The sequence below is a fragment of the Bos javanicus genome, chromosome 2 (genome assembly GCF_032452875.1).
Source record: "Bos javanicus breed banteng chromosome 2, ARS-OSU_banteng_1.0, whole genome shotgun sequence".
NCBI lineage: Eukaryota > Metazoa > Chordata > Mammalia > Artiodactyla > Bovidae > Bos > Bos javanicus.
The window spans coordinates 91,206,528-91,226,271 of NC_083869.1; the positions used below are offsets into that span (position 1 = coordinate 91,206,528).

At 38.2% G+C, this 19,744-nt stretch overlaps 1 protein-coding gene across 1 annotated transcript in view; it reads left to right on the plus strand.

Annotated features, from left to right (window-relative positions):
- The window catches only part of FAM117B (family with sequence similarity 117 member B), a 73,850-nt gene extending 54,389 nt beyond the window's left edge, over positions 1-19,461 (plus strand). Inside the window, exons 5-8 of the mRNA XM_061381784.1 lie at positions 6,384-6,527; positions 7,855-8,080; positions 10,182-10,302; positions 15,557-19,461. Of these exons, the coding sequence (XP_061237768.1) occupies positions 6,384-6,527; positions 7,855-8,080; positions 10,182-10,302; positions 15,557-15,875 (810 nt within the window). The 3' untranslated portion in view covers positions 15,876-19,461. The remainder of the gene's footprint in view (positions 1-6,383; positions 6,528-7,854; positions 8,081-10,181; positions 10,303-15,556) is intronic.
- The last annotated feature ends 283 nt before the right edge of the window (positions 19,462-19,744 follow it).

Here is a 19,744-nt window from a genome sequence, read left to right on the forward strand (position 1 = left end):
AAAGAAAAATCATCCAGTTTCACTCTATAAAGACAGGTATTCCTTAAATTCTTTCTTTTTCCTTTTTCATTCCTTGTGGAGATCATACCATGTATTAGAGTATGTATTTTTAAAAATTTATTTAGTGTGGAAAAATGTTTGTTATTCAGAGGGCTTCAGAAACATTTTTAATGTTCCAGATTCTGTAGAGCAGTTCTCTAACTTTGGTCATTTAGTTGGGTCCAGTTACTGTGTGCTTAAAGCTTTTTTCTACATTATACTTTTCTAGGGTAGAAAATAACTTTCCATTATTTGGTTAATAAGTTTAAATATCTGGGGGCTCTTTGACTTTCCTCTTCATAGGCTCTCCAAGTTATTACAGTTTTTTTGTTTGGAGTTCATGATATGTAGATGATTATTTTGGGGGGGGCGCGGTTTCAGCTTTTATCTTTACCCCTTTACACTAAACAAAACAGAAGAAATTTTATTGGATTAAACTGCAAAAGTAGTTAATTGGTGGAACACATGCATAAAAAGCCAGATAGGAAGACAAGCTTATTTATCATGGGGGACCCAGTGCTCTGTGACTACCTTGAAGGGTAGGAGGTGGGAAGGGGAAGGCAGGTTCAAGAGGGAGATGACATTTGTATGCCTGTGGCTGATTCATGTTGATGGATGGCAGAAACCAGCACAGTATTGTAAAGCAGTTATTCTCCAATTAAAAAAAAAGGAGACATATGTGAATGACAGTAGTTTGTAGTTTTTGGAAAAGACATTAAAAAAGAAAAGTCAAATTACATGTTACTGTTTGTAGCACACTGTTTACATCAATATTAAAGGGGAGAAAACACTAATCTAGGGACAGATAAACCACATGGTCCAAGTCTTTAGGAAGATTATTGGGAAATTCCTTTAGCATCCTTTAATGATCAAGGACAGTATTGTTCTGATAGTGGATAGTCTGTAACCACTGGCTAACATGAGATCTTTTTCTTGGGCTTGCAATGGATTTTTTACAGTTAGAGAATTCTGACATACTTTTGAGTGATTCCTTCCCTGGAAATTCAGGAGGGGGGATTATTTATTATGAAGAATAACTGCTGCCAAGTTCCTTAGGAGAGAGAAACTTTTCACATGTCATTGGTTTCCAAAATTGACAAAACTCTTGGATACTTAAGGTATCATTTTTAAGGAGTATTTTAATAAATACCCTCATTAGAAGATGTGGCCAAGAATTCCAGTCAGTTCTGGTGAGGTGGATGAACCTAGAACCTGTTACACAGAGTGAAGTAAGTCAGAAAGAATAAAATATCGTATGTTAACACATATGTATGGAATCTAGAAAAATGGTACCAATGAATCTATTTGCAGTGCAGGAATAGAGACGTAGACATAGGGAACAGACCTGTGGACGCTGCAGGGGAAGGAGAGAGAGGGATGAATTGAGAAAGCAGCATTGACACATACACATTATCGCATGTAAAATAGATAGCTGGTGGGAATTGCTGTATGATGCAGGGAGCTCAACCTGGTGCTCTGTGACTACTCAGAGTGGTGGGAGGGAGGTTCAAGAGGCGGGGACATACGTATACTGGTGGTTAATGCATGTTGATGTACGGCAGAAACTGACACAACATTGTAAAACAATTATCCTCCAGTTAAAAAAAAATTTTTTTTTCCAAAAAGATGTAGCTAACACATTTCAGAATTGTTTGATGATTAGAGTCAGATGTTAGTAACAGAAGAGCTGGAGATGCAGCATAAACTAATTTAAGAGTGCACATTTTTAAAATCATGCAGGTGTTTCTGGCTGTGATAGGCTCAAATAAGAAAGCCCTCCCGTAGGATTTTCTTATTGCTTCATCTGGGCTGGGCACACGATAGTTTTGTAATAGCTTAGGAGGGTTTGAGAGCAAAGGGATCATGAGAAAGAAAAGGGGAGGAAAAAAAAACATATTTTCATCTGAGAAGTGAGAGAAGCATTGCACTTTAAAGAGAAAATTGCTTCTTAGCACTGGAATCTTTGTGTGCCTGTCCAGGACACGATTGCTGTTCTTGAAAGTTTCAAGATTTTGCCACTGAGAAATCAAAACAGTAGGTGCTTCAGCTGTGACCTTCATTAGAGAATATAGCTATAGCTTAGAAGAGCTAAAAGGGGGATACACACCAGAGGACACTGATCTCTGGAGGACAGAAATAAAGTGATGCTGACGGGACAGGAGGAATCAAGGCCCCCCTACCAAAGCCCCTATGATGGGAAAGCTTTTTTCCCCCAGTGCTTTCTAATTTTTTAAAAAATCCATTCTAAACATCCGTTGTGGCCACCGTTTTGTTGTATTAGGGTTTCTGGCTCATATTTCTCTCCTAGATTTCTGTTGAATTGCTGAACAGACCTTTTTCTATCCTACACAGTTTTGTTCCTTTGAAAATTTAGCTCTCTTTGTCTTTTCCCCTGCTCAGCTACTACTTCAGTAGGTATTCTTCCCATCTTTCCTGAGTCTGCTTGTCTTGCCACAATTTTATCCCCATTCTTTGAAACAGATATTTAAGTTATAGTGTAGATTGGATTCTTATGAAGCTTCAGGGTTAGCCAAACCGTCTCTTGGAGTTCTTTGTTGGTTAGTTCACAGCTTTAATGCAGTTTGATCTTTAAGCTGTAATGTAATATATAGATAGACGGAGAATGTAAATAGCAAAAAGAAAACTTTAAAACCGTGATTCACCTAATTGAAATCTTACTTGAGTGGAAAACTATGATTTGAAGAGAAAGAATCAAGAACTGAGAAAAATAAGAGATCCTTGTTGTTTCCAAAGGCCAAATCTTAGGAGAGAGAGATTTTTCCTTAATAACGGAAGGATTTTTAACCTTTCAGAGCTGTCTAAGGATCAGATCAGTTCAGATCAGTCGCTCAGTCATGTCCGACTCTTTGCGACCCCATGAACCGCAGCACGCCAGGCCTCCCTGTCCATCACCAACTCCCGGAGTTCACTCAAACTCACGTCCATCGAGTCAGTGATGCCATCCAGCCATCTCATCCTCTGTCGTCCCCTTCTCCTCCTGCCCCCAATCCCTCCCAGCATCAGGGTCTTTTCCAATGAGTGAACTCTTCGCATGAGGTGGCCAAAGTACTGGAGTTTCAGCTTCAGCATCATTCCTTCCAAAGAAATCCCAGGGCTGATCTCCTTCAGAATGGACTGGTTGGATCTCCTTGCAGTCCAAGGGACTCTCAAGAGTCTTCTCCAACACCACAGTTCAAAAGCATCAATTCTTCGGCGCTCAGCCTTCTTCTCTCACATCCATACATGACCACAGGAAAAACCATAGCCTTGACTAGACGGACCTTTGTTGGCAAAGTAATGTCTCTGCTTTTGAATATGCTCTCTAGGTTGGTCATAACTTTCCTTCCAAGGAGTAAGCGTCTTTTAATTTCATGGCTGCAGTCACCATCTGCAGTGATTTTGGAACCCAGAAAAATAAAGTCTGACACTGTTTCCACCTTTTCCCCATCTATTTCCCATAAAGTGATGGGACCGGATGCCATGATCTTCGTTTTCTGAAGGTTGAGCTTTAAGCCAACTTTTTCACTCTCCACTTTCACTTTCATCAAGAGGCTTTTGAGTTCCTCTTCACTTTCTGCCATAAGGGTGGTGTCATCTGCATATCTGAGGTTATTGATATTTCTCCCGGCAATCTTGATTCCAGCTTGTGTTTCTTCCAGTCCAGCGTTTCTCAAGTTAAATAAGCAGGGTGACAATATACAGCCTTGACGTCCTTCTTTTACTATTTGGAACCAGTCTGTTGTTCCATGTTCAGTTCTAACTATTGCTTCCTGACCTGCATACAATTTCTCAAGAGGCAGATCAGGTGTTCTGGTATTCCCATCTCTTTCAGAATTGTCTACAGTTTATTGTGATCCACACAGTCAAAGGCTTTGGCATAGGACATCTCTCAGTTAATATGATTGCCCACTTGTATTTGTATAGGCTGACTTATATTTAGAAATACACATTTTATTACAGAAAGCTATGTAGATGTGGGAAAAATAAATTATATATACACACACAAAATTCCTTAAGAACCCTTGAAATGAAGCATAAAAGTTCCAAGTATAATCATTTTTTTATTTTTAAATATTTTAGAGCATAGTTTATGTAAGGAGTAAAACCAAAGGCCTATTACTTTTTATTTATGGAATAATAACACTATGCTTAATGAAGAAAATATTTCCCAGACAGCTTGGTAGATTATTTTTCTTCTAATCGTATAACTATTTGCTGGTTAAATGAATTACTGTTGAACCTTTGCTTCATTTACCTAAAATGGTGTGTTGACCTTAAGAAAGTGGGCATTTTCTTTTTTTTCCTTCCTTTCTTTCCTTTGCTTTAAATAAATTAAACTATTGACACTTGCCGCTATTTTAGATTACATTTGAGAAGAACTTCTTACCAATTATCTAGGATATGACTTCTGTAGCTGCCTGGAAAGGCAGTAACAAGATGTCCAGTTATTACACTGGTGGGTTCCTGTTGTGTGCATTTCTCAACATGACACCCAGCAGACTTAAGCTTTCTGTTCTTAGAAGACTTACTAACAGATCCTTATGGTTCCAAAATCCAGAAAGGTCAACATTTTGCAGAAACCTTGACAGATCATCTTCCCCTTCTAGTCTTCTCCTTCCTCATTTTTGTAATGTTAGCTACAAACCAGATGCAGCCTAAAAATGGCATCCAACGCAAGCCATTATTCATGTTGTTTTGTGATTTTAGGAGAGAAAATTAAGTTTAGAATTGAGTACCTTTCACTCAATATAAAAAATAAAATCAAAGTTCTGTTTGTAGTATATATACTGATAACTCCTGAAATCTTAGTCTGTAGCAGTTCTCTGTTACCTCATTAGTTTTTGACAGAGGAAGAGTCCAGGCACAGGAAGGATGCCTGCCTGACAGAAATGCTCTCACACGCGCTCCACTGCAGACTAGTGAGCTCTGGGTTCCTTTTAACCCATAGGTGCTTCCGTCCAATCAGTTTCCTTTCGTCCCTTCATTCGTTTTTGTTTTCTCTTGCCACCGCTTTGAGAAAGGTTTCTTTCCTTCCTTGACCTGTCATGAACCAAACCATATTCTTAGCTTCATTCTCCCACTCTTATCCCAAGAGTAGGTACATATCTAATTGGAGAGAGTTTCTTTTCTTTTTTTTTTTTTTTAGGCCTGTTTTAGATTATTCTTTGCGATATTATTCTGTTGCTAAGGAAACAAGAGGGTGAGAATAGGTAAAAAAAGAAAAAAGTACCCTTCAAGGTGTTAGTGACAGGTCTTGGGATATAAAAAACTGATGGGAAATTGCCAGTTTCAGTGGCTGTCTTAGGCATTGTTTCACTGAAGTAGGAAAGTGAAGACCTTGGGGTGAGAGTAGGGTGGAGGGTGGAGAATGCAAGTTCTTGGAAGAATGGAGGGGAGGGCTCTGGTGTTTACTTTCCTCTTCCTGTCCCGTCTTATCACAGTCCTGTCACAGGGTGAACCAGGCTGGCCTGCTGATGAGGCTTTCGGGAAGTGCGGGAAGTTACTGGCTTTGTAGCACTAAGACGGAAGGATTGAAGAATAGGGGATCTGAAACCTCCCTGAAAGAGAGGTTTCTCAAAGAGGCCTCCCTAAATGAAGGATGAATTAATCACATTTCTTTACCAGACAGCAGGACAATACTAGATGACCTTCTGGCACACTGTTGCTATGAACTTTGGCAGATACCTTGCAATTCTTGTTTCATATTTTTATTTTGAGTATCTTGTCAGGAAACCAAGTGATATCCTGTAATATAATCAGTTATTTTTTTTCAAAAATAATACTGTGCCAGTGGGAACATTTTTTTTAAACTAGAGATAAGCTTTGAAACAAAACATTAAAATAATTGCAGTTGAAGTATAAATAAATTTCACAGGGAAGTTACTCTATCATCTTGCTACTGTATATGGACTTTGGAAGTGATTTTGTTTTTGCTACCAAATTTTTTTTTTGATAAATTACTTTTTGTTATTTATTTTCTGGAATATAGATAATTATGGCAGTGGAGGACTTTAAAGTTATGTTCTGAAATCTGAACTCCTATAATCATAAAAGAATGTCTGAGGTTAAGATTCTTTTAGTGTTTTCCTGTATCCCTCTTCTCTTTACAGTCCCTCATAGATGTGAATTAATTTCTGAAATTCTACCTTGATTGTCTGGGATTTTTGCTTGAAATTATATTTCATGTATACCAAGGAGCAGGTTTCGTTATTCACACTTTTTGTGAGGTCTATAAATTTTGATTTATTTTAGAGTTACCCAGATCAAATAAGTATGTTTCCATCTAGAGAATGTAAAGGTAGTAATAAATGTTTCTTCTCCCCACTCCACCACTTTTTCTTAAGGCCCCTGTTCCAAAGAGTGCACTTATTCCAGTAATTCCCATCACCAAATCAACAGGCTCCCGGTTCCGGAATAGTGTGGAAGGACTGAATCAGGAGATTGAAATAATAATTAAAGAGACTGGGGAAAAGGAAGAGCAACTTATAGTAAGTAATCTTGTATCTTAAAATCAGCCTTATACATTAATTCTTCTAATTATTTTTTAAAAATCACAATTTTGGTTTCCATATTTACATGTTTCTTGCTTCTTGTTGAGAATAAAAATTTATCTCTTTTGAAAAACTCTTGACCTTTGCAAGTGAATGACAGTTTTTGTTTCTTGGCATCTCATAGAGACAACTGATAGGACTTAAATTTGGGTCTTTGAACAGAAACTATTTTTTGTTTTTCTGTATTTAAAAAATCAATATCACTTCTTCTCATTATCTGTAACTCCATTTAACAAAAGTTCAGCTTACTGGTTTGTTGGTGGTGGCGTGGAGTATTTTCTGAGTATGAATATATATCTTACGGTTTGTCAGTTACTGTTTGGTTGACTGTATCATTGTGAAGCACAGGTCTGTTTACCTATAACATACATAGAATGTGTATTCTATTAACTGTGACATACAAAAGTATGGTTTATATGTAAGACAGAAAATTTCCTGTTTATATTTAAAAGCATGTCACAGTATCCTGAAGCTTTCATTCTCCAGTGAAAGAGGATTTGGGGAGTTTAAAGTAGTATTTTATTGATGCCTGAGATTTCTCTCCCTTAAGATGAAAGGCTGGTTTAGCTTAGAGAAAACACCACTGCCCACACCCTACCCTCCTCCACTGCATGATGGTGAAACTTCCCCTGATGGATAATAAAGGTAAACGCGGCAAAGGTGTCCGGGGAGCTGGTTTCCCTGCTAAGTGAGTCACACAAGCCTTCCTCTGAACATTCTCCTTGATTTCCCTCTATAATTAGCATTGCTGTGATTAACCGTTCTCTCATTTAGGAAGATTTTGAGAACACTGAGGAGGAAGTGAGCAGGGGGAGGGGGCGGCAGAGGCTATCATCAGGTATTACTAGTTCACACAGTGCACAACCTTTTCTTCTCATGTGGAACCTAGAGTTACACCTAGGTTTCTCCTCTTTTATAATGGTGTGTCTTGTTCATTTTGAAAATGTTAGCACGTGATAAGTAATTCAGTGTTGTTTCATCCTTCAGCGAGCACTGACCACTCATGTGCCAGACTGCTGTGAGTTCAGAGGCCCTCCTCTGCCACTCGGTGTCCAGCGGCAGGGGGGGCGGGCGATGAGACAGGAATGGCTGTCCCCACAGCCAACACAGAGGCTTCTCCCTCTATCGTGAGCCCGATAAGGAGAGGGTTTCTGACTTTTGAGTCTTCAGCAACTGCAGGGGAAGGTTGAACCTTGGGTGCCTTTCCAGGGGAATTTCAAAATCAGTGACCAAAACACATACATTTAAAACATTTTTGTAACAGCCCCAAGACATTCCAGACGGCCACCGTGCGCCTCCGCCCCTTGCTCAGAGAAGCAGCAGCACACGCAGCACCGACACGCAGACCCCCGGCGGGGCCGAGCGGGGGAGCAACGACAGCAGCCGCTCCCAGTCTGTGTCCCCCACATCCTTCCTCACCATCTCCAACGAGGGGAGCGAGGAGAGCCCGTGCTCGGCTGATGACCTGCTTGTCGATCCCAGGGATAAAGGTACAACACGGGAGGAGTTTGCTGCCACGGGATAAGCGACACCACCGCTGTATCCTGCTTTCTGTTCATTTTCTAGCAGAACACATACACTTAGGGCCACTAAGATCATGACTTTGAGATGTGTTCAAAATACAGATTTTAAAGAATTGTAGTACAGAACCGTAGGTTTTACTGTGGTACTCAGGTGATGGTCAGGTTGGCTGGGTTTATGGGCTTTTGTTTGTACACTTTTTTTTCTTTTTGCATTTACTAATACAAGTTCCTTAATAGTGAGTAACATTGTTTTTTGGTATAAATGAGATAAACATTTGTCCTGAAAAGCATTTGTTTTCTGTTACCTTAGTTGTCATGTTTTTACTATCTTACTACTTTTTAATTGAATGTGAAGCCTTCAAGTTAGTGTGTTTCAGGATCTATATTTGTGATATTTCTAATAAGAATTAAGCTGACTTATATCAGTGCAAGATGAGTATTCCAGGCAAGCCTGGAGTAAAAGGGGAGGTGGGATACTTATAGTATTAAACCACTTGCATGATTCAGAAAGTAATTGGAGACATAGCACTTTGAATATTAGTTACTGATAATGTTTTACTTTTAAAACAAATATGATCTTTCATCTATCTTTATCAAGGCAATCTTTTCTTAGCCTAAATTCTAGTTATTACTGCATGAGCTTGAGAAAAATGATAAGATAAATTCTATGGCTCAGTTCAGTAGTCATTTATTTAGACCCTCCTACTTGCAATGTGTTGACTGTCCTAAAATGTTCCACGTCTGATGACAGCTGGTCATTAGTGCCAGTCATCTGAAGTACTGAGACTACAGCAAGTGCAAAAGACCCAAGATTTACTGAAGAAGTCACTTCAGACCATGGGCAATTGTAAAATCATACTATTTGGGCCCTTATTTGTCATCTACAAGGTTAAATAAAACATGGCTATACCCTAGACCAGTTATTAATAAATCACATCCCCTGGGGGCAGGACACAGGCACCAGCAGTCTTCCGTGCTCCCAGGCGATTCACATGCACAGAATTTTGACGCCACTGAATTAAATCCTTTGATTGGGCCTTGTGTTTCTTGTCAGTTGACATACTTAATTACTTCTGATACTTGCTAAAGGATTAAAAGAGAGAGTGAATGCAGCTCCAAGTACTTAAGCTCAATCAGGTGCACCTGCCCCCCCCCACCCCCGACTAACCACAGCTATTAAAATCTGCCCTTCATTTTCCGTACTTTCTACTTTTACTTCAGCAGCATATAAGGAACTCTGTAAGTTTTGTGTCCTGTTCATTTGACTTCAGGAAACTAGTGACTGGTTAACTTCTCTGGATTTCTTTTGTAATAAAGTGCTACTGTCAGCAAGGAGTTGTAGTTTAGTTGACACACACTGTACATTTAGAACACACAGGTTACATATCAAGAATTCTAAGTTAATGTGGTAGAAACTGAGGAAATCAGCACTGAACAGAATCACCAGAGTAAAGAAGTGTTCCCTTGGGTAGGGTTAATTTAGAAAGATAACAAAAACTTTGAGCCAGACTTTGAAGGAGGTTTTGGAAAATGAGCAGAGGAGGACCTCTTAGGTACAGAGAAGTTTGTAGGCAAAAGAAAGTCTCTGCCATACACTGTGCATAGACTCTGACTACCCGGAGCAGAGATTGCAGCCAGAGGAGTAGAGGAATCAACTGAGAGATTCTGAGGGGCAGCCAAGAGTGAATGATAAGCCACCAGTGAGGAACCATTTTAGTTATTTGTCTTGGGAAGAATGGAGGTGGCATTTGAGCCCGTGTGCTGTGTATAGAATAGAAATAAGCAGCAGCATACCGCAGTATTCAGTGCTGAGGAGTAAGTTATACAGGCCTAGGCTGTGGTAATTGTAAGTAGAAAGGAAATCTCTGGTTTATGCATTTTTTAACAATTATGTCTTTTTTTACCAGGAATTGTGTTAGATATTGGGGTAATGTGGATGAGTAAAGCCTTGTTCCTACCCTCAAGTAGTAGCTCATGGTGTACGGGAGGCCAGGAGCAATCAAATACAGTAGGACTATGCACGCATGTGCTAGTATTGCTTAGTAATCCAGCATGTCGTTTCTTGCAGAGAATGGGAACAACTCTCCTTTGCCCAAATATGCAACCTCACCAAAACCTAACAACAGTTACATGTTCAAAAGGGAACCTCCTGAGGGCTGTGAGAGGGTCAAAGTCTTTGAGGAATGCTCGTAAGTATCCCCCCATCCCTCCCCCACCCCAAACTTTTATTATGAGAAGTATTAAAAGAATTTCAAACAGGCTGAAGAACAGTACGGTGACCACCTGTATATCCAACACTAGATCCTATGGTTAACATTTTGCTTTGTCTCTCTGTGTTTTGGTGTTAGTTTTTACGGAACTGTTTGAAAGTAAGTTGTAGTCATGACATTTACCCTTGAATACAGTTTACTTATTTCCTAAAAGTAACCACTCCTACATAACCACAGTACCATTGTCACACCAAAGAAAATTACAGTTGTGCTTAACACCAACTAGCATCCAGTTATTATTCACATTTCCTCAGTCATCCCCAGCATATCACCCGTGGTTATTTTTGAACCTGTGAACAGTCAGCGCCACACATTGAATTTAGCAGTGTATTTATTCAAGAGAGACCACAGATCTCAATGCAGAGTGGGTTTCCTCCTTTCAAGGATCAAATTCCCTTCAGTTTTTAGTCTCTGGTTCTTTAAACAATTGAAATATTCTGCTGCCAACATGGGGAAGAGAATTCTATTACTTTGCAGAAACGTGTTGCTGTGATAAAGATCATAGAAAAAGCAGAACTTTAAACAGCATCTGGTACCCTTGGTATGCAATCTTCTGTACTCATGTATTTCTGCTGGCTTTTACTCTAGCCAGGGACTCTTAATTTTAGACTCAGAATCTGTTTAGAAGGTATTGAAGCCACGGCCTGTTTTCAGCAGCTGTGGCCCTTTGCTTGTAAGTGATGGCTACAGGGTTGTAGGTATGTATGATGCTGAGCAAATTAGGTGACAAACATTATTTGAAGAGAGAATGATGGTACATATATAAACCTCACTTTTCAGTCTCGTTGCAAGACTAAGAGACACCTTCTGGCTTTTTCTCACTATGAAACTAAAAATACAGGGTGGAGATTGTCCGCCCTTGTTTGGTTCACATAACTTCTTTGTTCCATCATGAGTATCTTAGAATCGTTCTGAAACATGGCATCCTTTTGTTCTGTGCCCCTCCTCTCAGTGCTTCCTTTAATGTCAATTCTAAACAATTTTCCACACAAAGAGCATTGTCTTTGAATCCCTTCACCTTCTCTACCAGGAGATCCCAGCTGTCAGTCTTTTTGCTTTTGTGACAGTAATTGAAAACCCTGTTCTGGCAGCTTCTTCTTTAGTCTTTGCACCATGTAAGTCTGAAGGCATGCGTGGTGCCAGAGAGTTTAAGCAGTATTTCTGCACACATGTGTTTCATGGACTCCTTGCACCATAATCATCCAGGAAATCAGCTCAGACTACAGAGTCCCAGGTCCCACCCTAGCCCTAAGGAGTGAAACAATATGGAGCTAGATAGGACCTGGATTATGCATCTTTAACAGATCTCAGAGGACTTTTATGCTTCCCTTCAACATGCTGGCTTAGACCTTTTCATGAGAGTTCTTCAGAAATGGAGTCATTCTAATAGGTAAAAGTTAAATGGTCCACGTGGAACCTTTTGGAGTATTTGACTCATGGCTGATGGACTTAAAAAGCAATTTGAATTTCTGTATAAATGACTTTGAGTGAATATTAGTTGTGTAGGTTGGTGTCCTGTGGCATCTGCCTAGACTGTTATATTTGGAAAAGTTCTCAGTATCTGAACTGTATACATACAACTGTGTTGGTTGTTTCTAAAGAGAGGGAAGAAAGGATGGGGAATATGTATGTATTGTGTGTGTATGTATGGATGGATAAATAAAAGGTGAACCATGACATATAAAATGTTTTATGGCATATCCATCTGTTATTAGAAGGTAAATCTCTTTTTTGAATGCACATAGTTTATTATAAATTTTACTGACATAAAGGATGTGTAGCACACAAAAACCTATTTATTTTTAAATATCTTAATTGTATTCCAAAAAGAAATTAATGGCAGTAACCCAAGAATGGATTTTTTAGAGCTAATTTTAACCTTCTATCAATAAAACAAGTTACTCAAAGTCTAAAATACTGGTTTCTTTTTGCCCCAGATATGTATGTCATAATTAGAGCAAAACGCACTTTATGCACTAGCATTAAAGCAAGGGTAATTATTGGCCCTAATCTTAAAATTTTAGCTTATTTAATCATTCTTTAAAGTATATTTTTCTAAGTCTTCATTTTTGCTTAAAGGTAGACTTAAAGATCTGAACCAGGAGTCAGGTGAGGGCTTAGTCTCTTATTGGCATGTTTATTTGCCTGAAAGAAAATAGGTAGTTGGATTTGGGCCCAGAAAGGACAAGACCAGATTTAGCTTTTTTTTTTTTTTTGATACAGCAAAGACCTTAGCCATTCCTTCTGCACTTAGCAAGTCCTTTTTAATGAAGTCACATAGGCTCTTTCCTGATCCCAGTTAATGAACTCCTTGACCTTAGTTATCTTAGGTTCCTAGATATTATGGCCTCTTTGCAGTATAGAGATTTTTTTAAAAGTATGACAGAACTGCTTCCTCTCTTTCTTCCTTTCTTTCCCTCTCTCCCATTCTAAGTAAATTGGAACCACCATTTCTTAGCTGATAATTTATTCCTGAATTTGAAAAGAAAATTGCATAAGGCTTTAAAAAAAATAGCAATTCCTTACATCAGTATGAAAATACCTATAATAATTATCTAGTCTGACCATCTATTTTTCAGAAATCATCTAGCAAGCAGTTATATCTGTTTTTGAGAAACAGTAACTTTTGGTATAACTTATGGAAAAATAAAATATTTACATTAGTTCTGAGGGTTTCTGTGTGTGTACGTGTTTTGGTTTTTTGACATACTTGTTTCTTAAATTGAAGAAAGCTTTGTAGTAGTATTAGAACTTGCAGCTTCTATTAATAGTGGCATAAGTATTATACTGGTTGTGGATAACGAATTTCTTGGAGAATCTTCTCCTAAAAGTTAAATGGAGTGAAAATTGATTGCTTTTGGTGGGCTGCAGTCATGACCGGAGGGGAGACTGGAAGAGGGGTGGGGGCCTGATACTTTTTTTTTTCACTGTTAGTGTTTTGTTTCTTGATCTGTGCCCATTAGACAAGTTATGTTTTTTTATGTTATTTTGTGTGAGATCTGTTGCTAAGTCTGTTTTCATGAAAGCAGAAAGGGAGTTAAACTGATTTTAGGTTCTGTCATTTAAAAAGTCACAGTTATCAGATCATTAGTTGAAGAAAAACTGAACAGTTTTTTTGACTCAAGTATAAATATATGTAATTTTTAAAAGTGTATTTTTTGTGCTGATGGGATGTAGGTGAGAGGGAATTTTAGATTCTCTTTTAGCAGTACAGAGGCTGAGAAACTTATTGATAATAATGATGCTATATAATTAATGTTGTATTGAGAATTCATTTGAAATGTGATCCCATTTAGGCTAGAGCTGGAACTTGGAGTAGCTACCTACTTAATAGCATTAACAAAACAAATGAATTAGCCTTAAAAAAAAAAAAGGAAGAAGTTTGTTTGTATTTCAGAAATACGAGGTTTCATCCTCAAGATCCATTAGCAGCATTGTGTCTTATGTGATTTTTAGCAAGATAACATCAAACAATAAATAATTAAAAACCTAAGCCTCATTTGAAGGAGGGTATAAAACTTGATTAGCCCTTTTTCCCCCTAATATAGGAATGAAAGTTATCTTTACTAATTCTTCAAAAAAAAAATACAAGCATTATTTAATTATAGAAACATAATATCAACTTCCTATCTGCTTTAAGGAATTGAAAACCATGTTGTCAGTAAAAATAGAGGGGTGTATGCCCTTCTTACAGTATACCCAAATACACATGTGACCCTAAAAGTACTCACCATATAAAGTTTCCATTTTATCCAAGAATAACAATACACAAGTAAAACAAATTTAAATGATGTAATTTCTTTCTTCTTAAATTATTCTTGCCAAAGATATCCATGGGTAGTATTCACTATTAATAAAATATGCCTCCCCAAAGCACTGCCTATATGGAACATTTTTTTTTTTGCACCTACTCCCCAGGGTTGGTGTTTATTCATTCTTTAAAACTCAGCTCAGATGTTCCTTCCTCTGGAAGTTATCTTCTACCAAACTCCCCCTGTTTCTTTGTGCCAGAGGTTATTCACTCGCTTGTTCTACCTCTAAACAATTTACAGACCATTTTTATCACATCTCTCAGACATGCTTGTGCCAGTTTTTAACCTTTTTTTGCTGTGGACATCTCTGGCAGTTTGGTAACGCCTTTGAAGTGATTCATAGCTTCTCTGAATTATGTTTTAAAAACATATTAAAGATTATAATGGAGACTGATAATACTGGAATGCAGTCTGTCCCTTATACCTCTCTCGTCCCAAGAACTACATATTTAGTATGTCTCCATGTACGTCACTCTATCTTTAGGTCTCCAGAATCTAGTGCAGATGTGGCACACTTGTATTTTTTTTTTTATTAGGAGAGATGAGAACCATACTTTGATCATATGATCATACTACCTTTCCCCACCTGAATCATGATTTATTTAGGTTCTTCCATTTGACTTTCTTATTAATTTTGTGTCACCTCCATGTTACTTTAACAGTTTAAATTTTATATTTTTACTTTTAGGGAATACCACTAACACTTGTATCCTTTTCCAACCATTTGGGTTAATTGTCAAGAGCACCTGAGGAGAGGGAAGGATTTGGCTTCAATAAAACCTTTAGAACACAGGACTGTCGTTAGTTTTACTTTGATTTTACATTTACATTATATTATTCAGGAAGTCATTATGGCTGTTAACTCAGAACTGTTTCAAAGAGATTTTTAAGCACACTTGGAGAAGCCAAGCCTAGCGAAGTTTAGTCACGCAGTGGCAAAGCTCAGCAAAAGATAGACATCTTGGGTCATTCATTTCTTTGCCTTTGCCCTTCAAAATAGTACAGACTTTGGAACAATCATAGTGGAACATATTTTTGTCTTTAAACAGCTGGAATATCTTTTGCTTTAGGAAATTCTTTATTCACATTGGCTGTCTTAGAGCTTCACTGAGATGCCTGAGCATCCTGTGTGGAGCCTGGGCTTGCCAGGGAGCTGAAATCAACAGTTAAACTCATGTCCTTCCAGCATTCTGAGATGCATAATTCAAATCATGTGTCCTTTGGTTGATGGCATTTGGAGCCTTAGACATAGCTTGAGTTTTGTTTTCCTTTTTTGTGTCTATAAGTTGTTGTTGTTTTTAAAGAAAAAACTTCTGGTGTTTCGTGACTTAAAAGTCTTGGGTTATTTATTCTGTGTCTAGGCCAAAACAACTTCACGAAATCCCGGCCTTTTACTGTCCTGACAAAAACAAGGTGAATTTCATTCCTAAGAGCGGCTCTGCTTTCTGCCTCGTCAGCATCCTGAAGCCACTCCTCCCCACACCAGATCTTACCCTCAAGGGCTCTGGCCATAGCCTGACCGTCACCACTGGCATGACCACCACTCTGCTGCAGCCCATCGCTGTGGCCTCCCTGTCTACAAACACAGAGCAAGATCGAGTCTCTCGAGGAACAAGTACAGTCCTGCCCCCCGCCTCTCTCCTCCCCACACCAGAACCCATTGAGGAAGCAGAAGGATAGGTCCCAGTGCTGTGAGGCTGGAGTTCTGGGCAACTGAGAACCTCCTCGACCCCTTGGCAGCGATGGCATCATGGCTCCTCGTTGGCTGTGAAGTGCCCCAGCTCTTCCACACTGATGCGGCGTGGCGTGGCTGCTGGACGGGAGCGGCCCCTCTGGAGGCCGGCCCTCAGCGCCGAGCCTGCCTTTGCTTAAAGCACCGGTTGAAACAAGAAAAAGGTATCATTCTTTGCTTTTGGAGGGCCAATATCACGTTTTTTGTTCTCAAATTAGACTTTTTTGAAAAAAACAAAAAACTGATCCCTGCAAACATGATTCCTGAAGGGAGACGTGAATGATGCTGCAAGAACCATCTTTTCTATGAAAATGACTATTTTATACCAATGTTACATTTTCTGGAAACGTAGCAAACAGGATGTTCTTTGGTGGCCTCTGTTTCTTGTTTCCCTTTCTAGATGTGTGCTTTTCTCAGCTGTTTTCAGCTTTGGGACCAAAGGGATTGTTGACATTTTCCTAGCAATCTTAATCTCATGACTGTGTTCTTTCTCCCAAACAAGAATTGATAGGTTAATAATACCTTGAACCAAGTACATATATAAAAAAGATAAAAAGCAATATGAGTACATTTTGTGACTTATGTTTTCTGATGTCAGAAGTTTGTGCTTTGGGTGAAATATTTGTAAAACTGCTGTTTTCTTCACTACTCTTGTATACATTTCACCACGTTGTCAGAAAAATTATAATCTGGAGACAAGTGCTTTAATATTTTCTCACCCATCATTGGAACTTGGTTTAAAAGTCAGCAAGCCAAAAGGAAACTTAACTGCCCAGTGTTGACTGCTAGCTAGGAGTAAGGAGCCCCTTGGATTTTCTGCGCAGTATTTATCACAGGAACACCCTTCTGTCCCGTGGGTGTCATTCTACCTTTAACCGTCACTGTATCATAGCCCCAAGAGATCCTGAAAATGGCTGTGCATGGATTTCCTCCTCTGCTTTTGTGATGTTGTCGTCTTGTGGATTTGGTCTGGGTTAGTAGTTTGCCAGGAGTGTGATCCATTGAATAGCAACCCTTAGTCACAGAATCTTGAGACTGACGTTTCCTTTGTGGTGGCTGGCACTGAGATATGTTGCCTATAGATTTTGCTAGTTTTTGCTCCAGCATTCCACACAGAGGGGGAAAAAACAGGCCAGAAGGGCTTTGGAGCATAAACAGCAGGAATCTTTGAAGAATTGGGGATTTAGTCCGATCTTAACACAAGCACTGCCAGTATCACGTGACAGCAGGCTTCGTGTCTGGATATGTGGTATTAAGGAGCAGCGCGTTTTAAAGTTACAGCCTTGTTGATAGAAAGCATCCTTCTAAGATCTTCGTAAACTACCTTATGATGCAATAATTTAATGTTCCTATACATATTATAGGAAGAGAACATTTAAATACTGTAAAAGGGATTCAGTTTAGAAGGTTAATATGTCAGTTTGTCACTTTGATCCCATCAAAGAAAACCTAGTGGTAGCAATAAATCTTCTGAAAGGACTTCTTATATTTAAGTACCTTTAAAACATCTAAATAATTAAAAATATGCCCTGTTAAAAATGGAGATGGATTTAGGCAAGTTAGGTAAACAACATTTGAACAGTCTCAGGTTTCAGTTGGTAGGCCTGATGAATTTTGGTTCCTTTTCCACCCAAAACTGATTTAGCTGGAATTAGTACATTGTGGCTTCCAAATTGGAAAAGCTCAGTTATTCAAGGTCTAAGTGTTCTCTGGTGGGTTGGTTTTTGAGAACCTTGATCATTTGACATTACCATTTCACCACCGAGAACCGCTCTGTGAGAAGTACAGAAAAGGGCAAAACAGATCAGGTGAGCTGGTGTTGAAGGTTGGAAGTTAAAAGTAAGGTTTCAGAAAAATCCCCCATCAGTTTTTGGATTACCTGAATTCTGTTAAATCTCTGTTCTTTTCCTTGCCTCAGACTTACTTCTTTTCCCACCTGGACGTGGTCACAAGGGTGTTTTACCAAAATGCCACTTTGTAAAGTTTCTCTTCTTACTGTGTTGTGCACGTTTGTACACATCTTTCTGTAGAGTATTCATATATCCTTAATCTACAGTAATTTAAAATCAGAATGGGAGACAGTTTTAAGATACTATCATTTTCATAGTCTTATAGGTGGAACTTTTAATGTTTGGCTGTAAGGAGAATGTGAATTTGCAGGTAAATGAATTATATGGTAACCGGACATAGCCCTCGTGTTTGGGAGAAATAGAGCCTGAGGTTTGAAGGAAGGAAAAAAGGTACAAGGTATAAAAAAACTCTTAACTGCCAGTGCCAAAGGGCTAAATTTTAAGTTTATGAGCTTTATGCCGTCTTGAAAAAATATTGATTGTAGTCCATTTAGCTTTTATTTAACCTTGGTGCACAGGTGGTTGACTTTTTTTTTTTTAAATGGGTCTACTCTTAATAGAATGCATAATATTGTTTTCTAAAATTACATTCCATAATTATCTTGTTATTCTGTAGAAAACTGTACAGAAGGTAAGTAAATCAGAATAGCTTCAATGGAAATACAATTTAAATTTTTAAAAAATTTTGAATAAATGTACTTCCATTGCGGTAAAAGAAACAGGTGGCTTGTATATTTCAGCAAAAGGAAGCTATTCTCTGGTTATTAACTTTGTCAGTGTTGTTATTTTTACTCTTAAACAGTTTCTTCCTTGCTGTGATAAAAATATATACATTTACTGTTTCTGATCATGACCAAGTCTGTATTACTTGTCAAATTTAGATCTTAAGTTGTCATGGCTTTTGTGAACAGTTATGTTTTTAAAATACCTGTTTTGCTTCTTTGATTAATACGGTGAGCATGGATGCCAAAATTATTTTTTAATTAGATTCATTTTTTTTAAACTATTTCTGATGTTTGTGACAAGCCAAATCAGCCTTTTAGAAGGTGCTACTGCTAACTGTGGAGTAACTGGCAACAAGGAAGCCCCCACCCCCCTTTTTTTCCCTAATGGTTGGCTTTTACTGGGAAAAGGTATTTTAAAAAATAGCAGAGTTTATAGCCTCCTCTGTGTCCATGATTAGGACTGGATTGTCAGAATTTTCTTTTGTTAAAGAAAGTAAAAGAAAAATCGCCACTACTGAATTTATTAAATACAACTCTGAAGATTCATTCCTTAATGCTTAGAATTTTGATGTTTCAAGACTAGACCAGTGGAAGTGCTGAATTTGCATTCAAAAAGCTAAAATACTTAATTTCGCACTTTAAGGTTTAAGTTTTACTCTTCCTAAATTAGGAGTAAGCAGATCAGCCCTGAACAATATTTTGTTTATACAATCCTGTTGATGGATATAATTTATGTTTTTTAAAAGTCTTTATTTTTCATTTCTGTTAAAGCTGTGTAAATCTTTTTCAAATGCAATTTTTAAAGTTTTGTTTTTCTAACAAAATTCTCCCCCAAAACTGCATTTCCAATGGTGATATTGTTACTGTGTACTTATGTATTCCCTATATCTGAACACTTGTTGCTGCCTCACAAGAAAATGGAACTTTTATGTTAAAAATAAAGTCTGTTCTTCTTGAGAGTTTTTTTCTGTGTACTTTTATGAATATTGCCTCAAATGCAAATTTCTTTTCAGATATTTCTAACTTGAAAAAACTTTAGTATATTTTCACAAGTAGAATAATGAATTTGTATTAAGTAGCAGGATATATAATATTCTCAGTTGTTCTTCCTTATTTCCTTGCTACCTCCTCCTCCCTCTAGAACTGAGAGTGCCTGGTATTTGTGGTAAGTGCTAAGCAGACATTAAAATATCAGCAAGTGCACTGAATGATGTACCTGTAATTCAGTACTTTACAGGTTGT